The sequence below is a fragment of the Hirundo rustica genome, chromosome 16 (assembly GCF_015227805.2).
Source record: "Hirundo rustica isolate bHirRus1 chromosome 16, bHirRus1.pri.v3, whole genome shotgun sequence".
NCBI lineage: Eukaryota > Metazoa > Chordata > Aves > Passeriformes > Hirundinidae > Hirundo > Hirundo rustica.
The window spans coordinates 7,636,304-7,647,655 of record NC_053465.1 but is presented as its reverse complement, the minus strand read 5'-3'; the positions used below and the strand labels follow the sequence as shown (position 1 = coordinate 7,647,655).

The window sequence follows — 11,352 nt, the reverse complement described above, 5'->3', positions numbered from 1 at the left end:
CCATCAGACTGGCCTGAAATCTATGGCACAGCCCTCTGAGTTAACACTCAATCTTGCAAAAAAATACCCTTCTTCCCTTGTGAGCAGCAGATTCCAGCCTTATCCTTGACAAGATGTCCTCAACTCCCACCCCTGAGCCTGCTCCTGTGAAAGGACATTCCACCAGACAGCCTACGAGATGACTGAGTGTTCAAGCAGCCACATTAAACAGGGAGATGATATGACAACAAGAAAGTTTCTGGCCTTTATTTGAAGGCTTTTTACCAGTTACAGTAAGAATTGTCATTGCAAACCAGGAATTTTTAAAAAACAAATAACAAAAGTTTAAAAAAAACCATCCACGAGTCCACCTGCAAGTAAGACATGTTGGTACAGAAGGGAGACATGAGCTTTTGCTTCTTCCATTCTGTTTGTTTTTTCAAAGAACTGATAGAACTAAGATACTAGGAAAGGTTGGATGCTATCAGAGTCACTCCAGCAGGTGAGCATTTAACAGCATATACTGTACCAGGGTAACAGAGAAGCTATGTTAAGTCTATGGGTTTGAGTTGAGCCTATCGTAATTTGCTTCCCAAAAAGGACATTAAAAAACAGATTATGCCAAGATGTTATAATGGAGCCATAAGTTGGCTACATGAGTTTGTTCCCATTCTATTTATGGCTCATCTTGGTAGCAAAGGAGAGATGTAAGCAGCTGGAAATCTGAGCAGCGTGCGGCTGACCAGATTGCCACTGCGATTCAGCTTTATAATGCACGTCCAGTATGTCCACACATCCATCGGCCTCCCAAGGCACACCAGCAGCAATTCTGACTCAGCCTTCTCTTAGCAGGAAAGGCCATTTACTTGCTTTGACCAAAATCAACCCATCTGATGACCTGTTGCTCTCCAGTTCCACACATGCAATCCTCTTGGAAAGAGTCTCGAAGCAACCAGGTCACAGTGCACAACTTCTGACCTCCCAAAAGTCATCTTCACATTCAGCCACATCCTGCTGCCACCTTTTGCTTTGAGTTGCTGGAATAATGGAATATTTAGAGTCGAAAAAAAATATGCTTCCGACTTTAAAGCAAGGAAGTAACGGGAAAGAAGATTTTATGTGCATCAAACTCTGGGTCTACGTCCACGCTGCTGCAGTCCAGCCCCAGCTGTGCCACAGCAGCAGGCAGTGCCAGCAGTGCCTGTTCTCCACAGGAAGGCACCCCCAGAGCCCTCAGGGGCAGGGAGGGTGCTCCCCAGCACAGGAGCAGCCCTGCAGGGATCACTTCCCATTCCAAGGTCAGATACATGCCATGAGCACTTCTCTGCAGATGCTGGTCTGTGCACACAGCTGCGACAGGGACATTTAAGCTCATCTAAGAAACACAATTCAAGTCAAACAAATCAACTCAGTTTACAGTCAGTCTGCTCACAGAGCCTGGTGACAGAAACAATTAACATCTCATTTGTCTGTAACTCATAACCAGTGTTTTAGCAGTTTCAAAACATGTTAAACACATGTAAAGTCATGTGACAGCGTTCCTGTACCACATCCCTATTCCCACACCAAGAGGAGGAGGAGGAAGTCAACACCACACTCACACCCCATCGACTTGTGGGAGGGAAAATACAGAAAGAAAAAGAAAACCCAAAAAATAAAACAACCACTTATGCCAGCACACTCCAAACAAAGTTCCAAGACTACTGCTACTGAGGTTAGCAATGCCTGGGGCTGGGGAATGGAAGCTGAAATTCCAGGTCCTGCAAGCTTCACCATGAAACTACCATGGGCTTCAGCTCTGCCTAATCGTATCTGAAAGCATGAGAGACTCCAGCAGACATGACACTCTTGAAATACAGAACTTTATTTAGAAACTGCTTAAAATAGAAAAACCCTGTCAAGAAAAATCCAAGTCAAATATGGTTTCTCAGTAAAATGGAGTTTTAGGGCAACAAAAGTCTAAAAGGCCACAAGAGAAATAGCACCACTGCAATTTTAAACAATGGCTAGATACTTGCATTTTTGGCATTCACTGAATTTGGGTTTTTCTCTGAACTTCACAAAGATTCATGCACTACACAATTACCATAAAATGCTCTCCTACACACATTTTAGGACAAGCTACCACCAGAAACAAATGAATACAAGCACAACAGGACTGATCAATCTCAGTAGTGAAGGGGGGTCAGAAGTCTTGCAGGATCTTGCCAAACACAACGGTAATGAGGGGCATGATAGCAAAAAAAAAAAGGACAGTTAAGGAAAGTAACTTATTTTAAATATTAATATTTAAGTTAGTCTCAGTACTGTATTTTCTGCAATAACATTAGCTCTGTTAGCCAGCATCTTTTAGTTTTTACCCCAGAAGACTACTGAACTGGCAAGTGTTATTACTAATATGCCCTGGTTCAAAGGGGGCAAAAAAAAAAAAAAGAAAGCAGACAGAAAAATATCATCCTCATGTGCTCAATTCGCTTTCATTCAAAGCCAGTTGCACAGTGCAAGTCCTGTTACAACCATTGGGCGTGTTCAGCATTCCTTGGGATGGGAAAGGGAAAACCGAGAGAACAGAAGGGATTCCAACAGAAATGAAAATAAACAGAACAAAAAAAAACAAGAGCCAGGAAGAAAAATCACTTCTGAAGGACATTTTAGGCAGTAAGACTGTGTGCCCTTTGCTTTGTTTTGCTTTTCTTACAGAAAACACAGTACGTTTTGGCAAAGCCACAATGCCACAGAAAAAGGCTTCAGCACTCTTCAAGGTAATTTATGTGTCTCAGCTGTTCATACTCCCTCTAATCTTGTGACAGGCAACTTTAAGGCCCATTTCATCGAGAACTAATCACTTAGTAAGCAGCTTTACATAGGAATGGAGTTTTGTTTTAATTGCCCCTTTTGAGCACTTGCTGACACAGTGAGACTGCCACGCAAGGCCTCTCGGACAGCAGTGAATGGAGTTAAACAAACGTCTACCCCAATATGAAGCACATAAAATCTCCCATCACATTACTTCAATTTGGCATATGGAAGCATATTTTAAATACTCTTAAGGCATTTATTATAATTTCTGTTCTGCAATTTCACATTAACTCAATCTTTCTGTGAGTCAGTCTTTAATTTCTCTACTGCACACCGCCTTAGATACAAAAAGAGTCTTCCCACAAACCAGTGTTTTACCAGCAAACCATTCTGCAACGAGTTCCAAATATTCAGCCTCTTGCTCCCTAAATATACCACCTCGATGTGAATACTGCTCTGCTACAGCGTGAGAAAGAGCTCCTAACTCAAACCCACTGTAAAAGTGAAACTTCTGCAAAGTGCACTTTAAGAAGAGGTACTTTTTGCTTATGAAAAGAAACCAGTGAGTCCTCTAAGAATAAAGTGGAGTATTTTACAGTTAAGCACATGATCTGGGGCAAAGAATTCTGATGTTGCTGCTCTGCTGGTACAGTATGTGGTCTGTTAATACTCTTCTTGTTCCTCCTGCGGTGCTCCTTCGTCAGGTATCACAAAGCCTTCCTGAAGGGGAAGAAAACAAGTGCTTTAATGAAAATCTGATGTCAAACCAGTTCCTGGCTACTCTGTAGGTACTTTTTTCCTTTTACTTCAGGTAAGACACCCTTAAGTCACTGTTTACTGTGTCAAGACATATTACCAGAAGTATTTTCCTCATCTTTGATCTATTTGTTACATACTACTCGTGAAAGGTCCACCTTGTTTGCTGTCTGACTATAATTAAGTTATCTGATCCTTTATTACAGGAAAATGCTAGGCTATAAACCTCACACAGAAAAAAAAAAAAAAGGTAGAACTAGAGGGAGCCCTGGAAAGCAAACCAGTTTCCAATTACAAGGGCAGGAAGAACTGTGCAACTCAGTCTAGAACAGATTACTTACATCTGTGGCATAAAGAATTTCCACAATCCTCTGCAACACTGGATCATTCTCCCCTTCATTCTCCTGGCAGATCAATTCAATGTTCCTCAATTTGCCAAAGTAGAAGTCTCTCTCCTTCTCCAGATCTTCAACAGTAAGTTTCAATACGTTGATCTGCCAAGGGGCATCGATAATAATTATATCCACCAGAGACAGAATTCAGTAGGATCTATGCAAAAGGGTTATCTCAAAAGTTCTCAGAAGGGCGTTGCTGAGCAAAGCACTTCAGCAGTAACCAAGATATGGGGGAGGGGGGCACTATGAGAGGAAGAAAAGGGCCATTTCTCAAATTTTAGTATTAATACCACACCAAACATCCAGTCCAACCTACACAAATCCACTTGGAAAGACGAAAGGCTGACTCCATGAAATTGGTAAAGCACTGACTGCCTGCAGTTCTCTCTGCTCACATTCTTTCACGACAACTCTCCTGCTGACAGCAGGTTCAGTTGTGTTGCACTCCGGATTTCAGTGAAGGAGCAGCTGCTCATAGCTCCGTTGGAATGCTGGGAGAGCTGCAACACAGCTGTGGGAACACTTACAAACCCTGCTATGTGTGACACAGCCCACACTGGGGTGAAATGTCTGGGCACTCGTGTGCTACAAGGAGGGGTTTTGCAAGACCGTTATAACGAGGGGTTCCAATTAAGTGATTTTAAATGAGCTGATTCAGATCGTTTTCTTCCATCTGCCAGCCCCAGACATTCCGTGGCATTGGAAAAACAAACCTGCACACAACTACCAAGAAGAGGTCAGTCACAGGGCTGCCCTGTACACACCTGCTCGATCAATCCCGCTGATTCATCGTCTCCTCCAACCTTTTTGCCCATCCCGGGCCCAGCTTTGGGACCTGCCGGGGTCCTCTGTGCAACAATGGGCCTCTGCGGGGCTGCAAGATCAATTCACCAATTAATTCAAATTTTCTCTCCCATGAAGGTACTATCCCCCCTCCAAACACACTTAGGCATGAAAGAGTTTGAAGATACGTTCCTTCCTTAACTCCATGTTACATGGAGTTTCTTTCTGGCACACTTGGCACCAAACCTTGCCGTTTTCTCCTTTATAGAAGAGCATTCTTTCTGCAGCCTCCAGATACCCGGGTACTACAGCAGCCTCAGTCTTTGAGGCTGGCATCTCTGAAACAAGATGCAAAATACTAGAATCCCATACACTGATTTTAAACAGCAACCCACTCTTCATGTCCCCAGAGTTTTTCATGATCCAGATAATATTTTAACTATTTTCTCTACCTGCGCTGCCAGTACCGAGAGATTTCCTGGTTTTGTTCACCACTGGAGTAACAAGGTTTGGTGCTATTGTGTCTTGGCCTTGTCGAGCAGCAACAGGATCATACTCCTTCCCGTCATAGTTTGCATCAAAAAATTTTTTGAACCACTGAACAAATTCAAAGTTGTCCTGAAACTTTCCTTTCACTAGTTTGTCCACAGGAATTATCTGAAGAGGTGGGGAGAAAGAAAATAAAAATAGTCAGACTCATATTAAGCGTAAAGAACCTCGCTGTGTTTTTATATAAAGTTTTAAAGTTAATGCACTCAAAAGATACGCAAATTTAATTCTTGTCCGGTCTCGGGAAAATCACCCTTGACCACAACTATGTCAAATAACAGGATTTTTGTAAATATTGGAAAAAACCAATCACGCATTACCGTTGAGGGTCCAAATAATTTTAAACAATTCTGCAGCAAAGTTTCTGCTAAACCAATTTTACAGACAAAACTTCTTCCTGTCCAGATGAAGCTGGCTCTGATGAATCTGAACTGATGACCAACTCCAGAACTGCCACAAGAGCTGAACATCACTGTCATAGCAGACTCCAGCTTCTCTGGGATGAGGTGTATAACGAAAGACTATTAAAAAGATGCAGCAACTAGTGAAGCTTTGTTTGTAGGGTATTTTTTTTTCATAAGGCATCTGGAAGCCAGGCTGGATGTCTAGATGGGTTGTGTGGAAAGACTGCACAAGCCCCTGTCCCCAAGCAAAGGTTGACTCTGTGTTAGAGCTGCCAGCCATGGAGTGAGACATCTTCTTAAAGAAGGAAAAAGCTTCAACCCTAAATGTTCTGCATCCTACCAAACACACTGCCTGTAACTATTACCTGAATAAATCCCCCTTCCATCAGCAGAACTCTCATTCCACCTGAACAAGCTTTTTTAGAATTTCATTTTCACTAGCTAAAAATCGTGGTTTTTTAGTAACTGGAGGCATTTAGAAGCCATGCAGATGTGGCACTTGGGGACACGGTTTAGTGGTGGGCTAGGCAATGCTGGGGGAACAGTTGGATTTGACAGCCTCAGAAAGATTTTCTAACCTTAACAATTATTTAGTTCAATATACTTGTAAAAAGTATAGAATCCTTAGGACTATCATGGAAATATGTTATGGGAACACACCTCCTACAAAGATGGTCCAAAGAGGAAGCTCAAGCAAACCTTACCTCACAGAAATTTCAGTATTATTTTGTGCCACAGAAGTTGCACAGAATTAAAAGGGTAACATTCATCTCATCATTAAGAACTGGTAACTTGACCTTGGCTGGAGTGAACCAAAATGTGTCCAATGTGATGTGAGGACCCCAATGCAAACCAAAACAAAAAGTTTTGAGACTTACAAACCAAAATCAAACTCTGTTCCCAGATTTATTCAGTTTTAAATCTGAAAGTTCATCCCATCTACATTAACACTAAAAGCACAGAGTCAGTTACAGCCCAGCTTACTTTGTCAACACCCATTCGTTTAAAACCTGCTTGTAGAACCTTGAAGTTTTGAATGTACTCATGTTCCAATTTTGCTTGAAACTTCACTTTCTTGAGCGCTACAGAACCTGGGAAGAGCATGTCCATGAACTGACAGTATGCAGCACCTGCCAAGAGCAAAAGAACACAAATCCTGGGATGAATTAAGTCAGCTCAGCTCACTAACCTTCGTGAGTTTCCTTCCAGTCAGGTCAGCAAACTGACCTGACTCACTCCTCAGTCACACAAGCCCTTTAAAGGCAACAAAGGCAAGAAAACAGGAACCTTCAGTCTCCTTTTTGGTGCAGCATGGCCATAAATAAGCTTAAAGGAGCTGAAGAATCAAACTTTTAGGCTCATGACTTGAACTCTTATGAATAAGAACAAATCTGCCTCCATAATTCCAAGGGGGAAAAAAAAAATCTAATGAATAACGTGACTTTCCTTTCTTCATGGATATCAGTACAGATCTGATATGTTACATGTGTCTAACAGGCATGTAATCTTCTCTTAACAATACTAATAGAACTAAATCAGAAAAAGCATTATTCTAAAAATTGTATTTAACCATTATTGAAATCATAATACATTTACCTCCTACAAACAGAACCTATACATAATTCAAGGTGCTCTCCAAGATAAAAGGCTAATTAGGCTGAATTATATTTAAAGCGGGTCTTAATGAAAGAGCCAAAATAAGATAAGTGTTTCTTCCTATTAATTTAAATCCTCCATGTCCTACAATTCAGCACTTGCTGCAGTAAGAGGAAAAGAGATTCCATTCAGACATAAAGAGTGGACAACCACCTCCACATCTGTAGAATATACACACAGAGTAAAAGAAAAAAAGTGGTTTTAAACTAGATCCTCACTCTTCGACCATGATACACAACCATTAAAAGCACAAGCGAAACATTCAGAGCATTATCCCACACCAACATGAATGAATTAAGGAGTAATGGGAACCCCAACCTTAACTAGCCAGCACAATAAGCTTCTGGGAGCTATCTGAAGGCCAAGAAGGAATACAGAAGAGCATTGCCCTCAACTGCTCTGTTCATCTCAACCACATCCTACAACTGTTCACGGTCTTATTGAGGTACTTCGCAGGCGCTTCCACTTTCACCTGCGACCAGAAGACTGCTGTCATCCACTGGTGCAAATTAAAAATAAAATCAACAAACCAGCTCTTGCTGTTTGCCCTCCACTGTGCCTCAGTTCACTTGCTGCAGAGCTCCAATCCCAAGTCAAACACAGAGGGCTTGCCAGACATCAGGGGTTTGCTCGCTATTGGCAGTTGGAGCGATAAGCGTGATAAAAACAGAGGGATCACAGCCTAAGTCAAAGGGCAGCCTTTGTGCATTTATGCAACCTCAAACGGCTGCTGTCACTGCTCCCCTTGCCAAAGACAGCAAAAGAAGCTCGGGAGCTCCAGCTTCCACAGGACTGACAGCGAAAGCCACTTCATCCCTGCCAAGGCACGAAGCATTACTGCAGACGCAGAACAGGGACGTTGTTCAGGAGATACCACATCAACAGCTCTCAGTCTTTTCCCAAAAACAGGTGAGCTGGAATCCTGCACAGCCAGTACTAATCGTCCTCACCTCAATACAGAGCTCTCACAGCACTCAAGAGTCACACCAATCCCATGCAAATCAACCCTGCACACGACAGGGTTTAACCTGCCTATCTGAAAGCAGACAGTGCTTATCACTTCCCCTCCTCATGTGGTTATGGATCCTCAGTTCCCTCACCCTTACAGGTCTTGTCCATCACCTCACTAGAGAAAAGCCACTACAAATACCTGTCAAATGCCTGTTTTGAGTCCCTTGCTTCACTGTAACCTTTGGAATTGTTTCTTCCCTGTACCCAGACACAGCCTGTACTGACAGTTCAAAAACTCACTTTTAATTAATTCCTCCTTTTATTGCACCTCCAACTTCCACATCTCTCCTTCCATGAGTAACACCTATCCTGAAGTCACTGTATGAGCCACACTTCCACTTTTCACTGTGCCTGTGGTAGTTATCCAAATTATCTTGTACCCAAGCTGCATTCTTAGCCTTGGGTTTTTTTCAGCTCTTATTCCACACACTATTATCTTTTATTCGTTCTTACAAGTCTCCTCCTCCCACACACTCCTCCCTGTGATGACACTTGACTCCATTTCTGCACCACAGACACTTCCCCTTTCCTGCCTACGACGGTACATGAGACTCAGTTGTGCTGCAGTCAGCTCAAGCCCAGGTAAGCTGGGCTGACACAGACTGGACGTGCTCCAGGACCACGAGGAGTTGTAAAGTCCTGCAGATGACTCCACAAGTCATTGTTTTGCCTTCCTCGCACTCCCATACTCTTCCAGAACAAATCACAACTGTTTTCACTAGTTACACTCTATTTATGCAGACTAAACACCTAATTCCTCATGGTAAAACACCCTCTTCCTCAGAGTCTTTTTTTCACATTAACACCCATTTCTTGTAGCATCTATGCTGTAGTGAGTCACGAGAGCGTGCCTTTTCATTACACTGACATAATTAACAACCACTTCAATAACACTCTGACCATAACTGTATCATAACACTGACCACGGATCTGTTCACACCGGGAACTAAGCCAGGAGCACAGCTACAGCAGGGCAGCACAGAGGGTGCAGCTGCACCTCTACAGAATCAGTGTGCACATCCCATGTGGAACTGCCCTCGGGGTGAACCCCCTTACCTGAGCACAGCTGTTCAATCTTGGTCAGCGTCAGCTGCAGAGACTCATTGATCCACGCCAGCATGTCATGTCGGCTCAAGTTATCGCTGGTCACTGAAGTAGAATACACATTCACTGCCATTTTCTGAAAGACAGAACCAGAGGTGTGAGTGCCACAGACGCCGGGCTGCGGCGGAGCCGCTTCCTTTTGAGCCTTCCCGACCCACCAGCGAGTGAATCGCGACGCAACCGCGGGCCGCCGACAGCTGGGAGGACCCTCCCGCACCACGACCGCAAAGAGCCCGGCTCCGGGATTTCTGACGAAAAATTAGCACCGAGGCGCTCACGTGGGAACCGCTGGAAGGAATCGCGGCTGCGGTAAGTTACTCATCCCTCTCCCCCGCGACACCGGGAACGGCCGAAGCGCTTCCTGCCCGGCCACGGTATCTCCCCGGGGATCAATACCGAGCGGCCGGTCCCCGCCCAGCCCCGCCGGCACAAAGCGGAGCCGCCGGTGCAGCTGCCGCCGGGCAGGGCCGGCCGCGCTGCGGGCGGGGCGCGGCCCGCGCTCCCCCCGCTTCTACTCCTCACCGCCCCCCCCCGGTCCCTCCGCCCCGCCACCCCCGGTCCCCGCCGCACCTCCGCCCGCCGAGGGGCGCGGCCCGGCCCTGCAGGCCTCGCCCCGGTCCCCTGACGGCGGCGGCGCCCCGCCGGGTCGCTCCCCGAGCCCGGGGCCCTCCCCGCTCCCGCCCGGCGGCCCCGCCGCGGCCCCGGCCCGGTACCTGCGCCGCGCTCGCCCCGTCGGCCCCGCGTTCAAACCGGCCCCGCCCGCCCTGACCGGGACCGCGTCACGCGCTCGCTGCGCGCCTGCGTCACGCGCACGTCACGGCCCGCGCGGGGAGCGCCGCGCGCCGGCACGGGGCGGGCGCCGGCCGCCAGGGGGCGGGGCGAGCAGCCGCGTCGCTATGGAGATGCCGCGCCCGCCCCGCCCGCGGGCTCGCCTGCCATTGGCCGGGCAGCTGGCCCCGCCCACACCGGGGTTCCGCGTGCCCGAGGGGTCGCGCGGGGCTCGGGCGTGAGGGCGCGACGGGACCGCTCCGGCCGCGAGCGTGGGAACGGCCCGGCAGCGATACCCGGCACAGCAGGGCCCTGAACCCCCGGCACAGCCCGGCAGCGATACCCGGCACAGCAGGGCCCTGAACCCCCGGCACAGCCCGGCAGCGATACCCGGCACAGCAGGGCCCTGAACCCCCGGCACAGCCCGGCAGCGATACCCAGCATAGCAGGGCCCTGAACCCCCGGCACAGCCCGGCAGCGACACCCGGCAGAGTAGGGCCCTGAACCCCCGGCACAGCCCGGCAGTGATACCCGGCACAGCAGGGTCCTGAACCCCCGGCACAGCCCGGCAGCGATACCCGGCACAGCCCGGCAGCGATACCCAGCATAGCAGGGCCCTGAACCCCCGGCACAGCCCGGCAGCGATACCCGGCACAGCAGGGCCCTGAACCCCCGGCACAGCCCGGCAGCGACACCCGGCACAGCCCGGCAGCGATACCCAGCATAGCAGGGCCCTGAACCCCTGGCACAGCCCGGCAGCGATACCCGGCACAGCCCGGCAGTGATACCCGGCACAGCCCGGCAGTGATACCCGGCACAGCTGGGCCCTGAACCCCCGGCACAGCCCGGCAGTGATACCCAGCACAGCCGAGCCCTGAACCCCCAGCACAGCCAGGCACCAAGCCCTGGCACAGCCTGGCCCCAAACCCAGCGCCACGGCTCCAACTGTCCTGGCACACCAGCACCCGCCACCTTGGTGTCACTGGTGTCACCTCAGCAGCAGCAGGAATGGGGCACTTTGACTCCCACTGTACCCCCCCTCCCACTGTGAACCCCCTTTATTTACCCAATAAGACTGTCCAGCCGTACAGAAATATTCATTTTTAATCAGACATGATAAGTGGCAAACTGTCAACATTTTTTTTCCC

General features: G+C 47.7%; 1 protein-coding gene across 3 annotated transcripts; it reads right to left on the bottom strand.

The window, feature by feature from the left end:
• Window positions 1-216: 216 nt before the first annotated feature.
• On the bottom strand, window positions 217-10,236 carry MAPRE1 (microtubule associated protein RP/EB family member 1). Of its 3 annotated transcripts, none has more exons than XM_040079662.2 (7): window positions 10,150-10,236; window positions 9,389-9,512; window positions 6,650-6,795; window positions 5,165-5,369; window positions 4,694-4,803; window positions 3,876-4,028; window positions 217-3,498 (listed from the first exon to the last, which is right to left on the bottom strand). In XM_040079662.2, the coding sequence occupies exons 2-7, from the start codon at window positions 9,507-9,509 to the stop codon at window positions 3,442-3,444; spliced, it is 792 nt and encodes a 263-aa protein (XP_039935596.1). In that variant the 5' UTR covers window positions 9,510-9,512; window positions 10,150-10,236; the 3' UTR covers window positions 217-3,441. The 3 variants fall into 3 exon arrangements, with proteins under 3 accessions (XP_039935596.1, XP_039935598.1, XP_039935597.1); XM_040079664.1 differs by lacking the exon at window positions 10,150-10,236 and adding an exon at window positions 10,007-10,025; XM_040079663.2 differs by lacking the exon at window positions 10,150-10,236 and adding an exon at window positions 9,715-9,913.
• Between the last annotated feature and the right edge of the window lie 1,116 nt (window positions 10,237-11,352).

What these genes read in the sequence shown, in the direction of transcription:
- MAPRE1 (XM_040079662.2), bottom strand. Translation starts at nt 9,509, where the DNA reads ATGGCAGTGAATGTGTATTCTACTTCAGTGACCAGCGATAACTTGAGC. An exon ending in AACGAATGGGTGTTGACAAA is followed by an intron (nt 5,370 to 6,649) that starts GTAAGCTGGGCT and finishes CCACCTCTTCAG; the next exon opens with ATAATTCCTGTGGACAAACT. An exon ending in TCTCGGTACTGGCAGCGCAG is followed by an intron (nt 4,804 to 5,164) that starts GTAGAGAAAATA and finishes TTGATCTTGCAG; the next exon opens with CCCCGCAGAGGCCCATTGTT.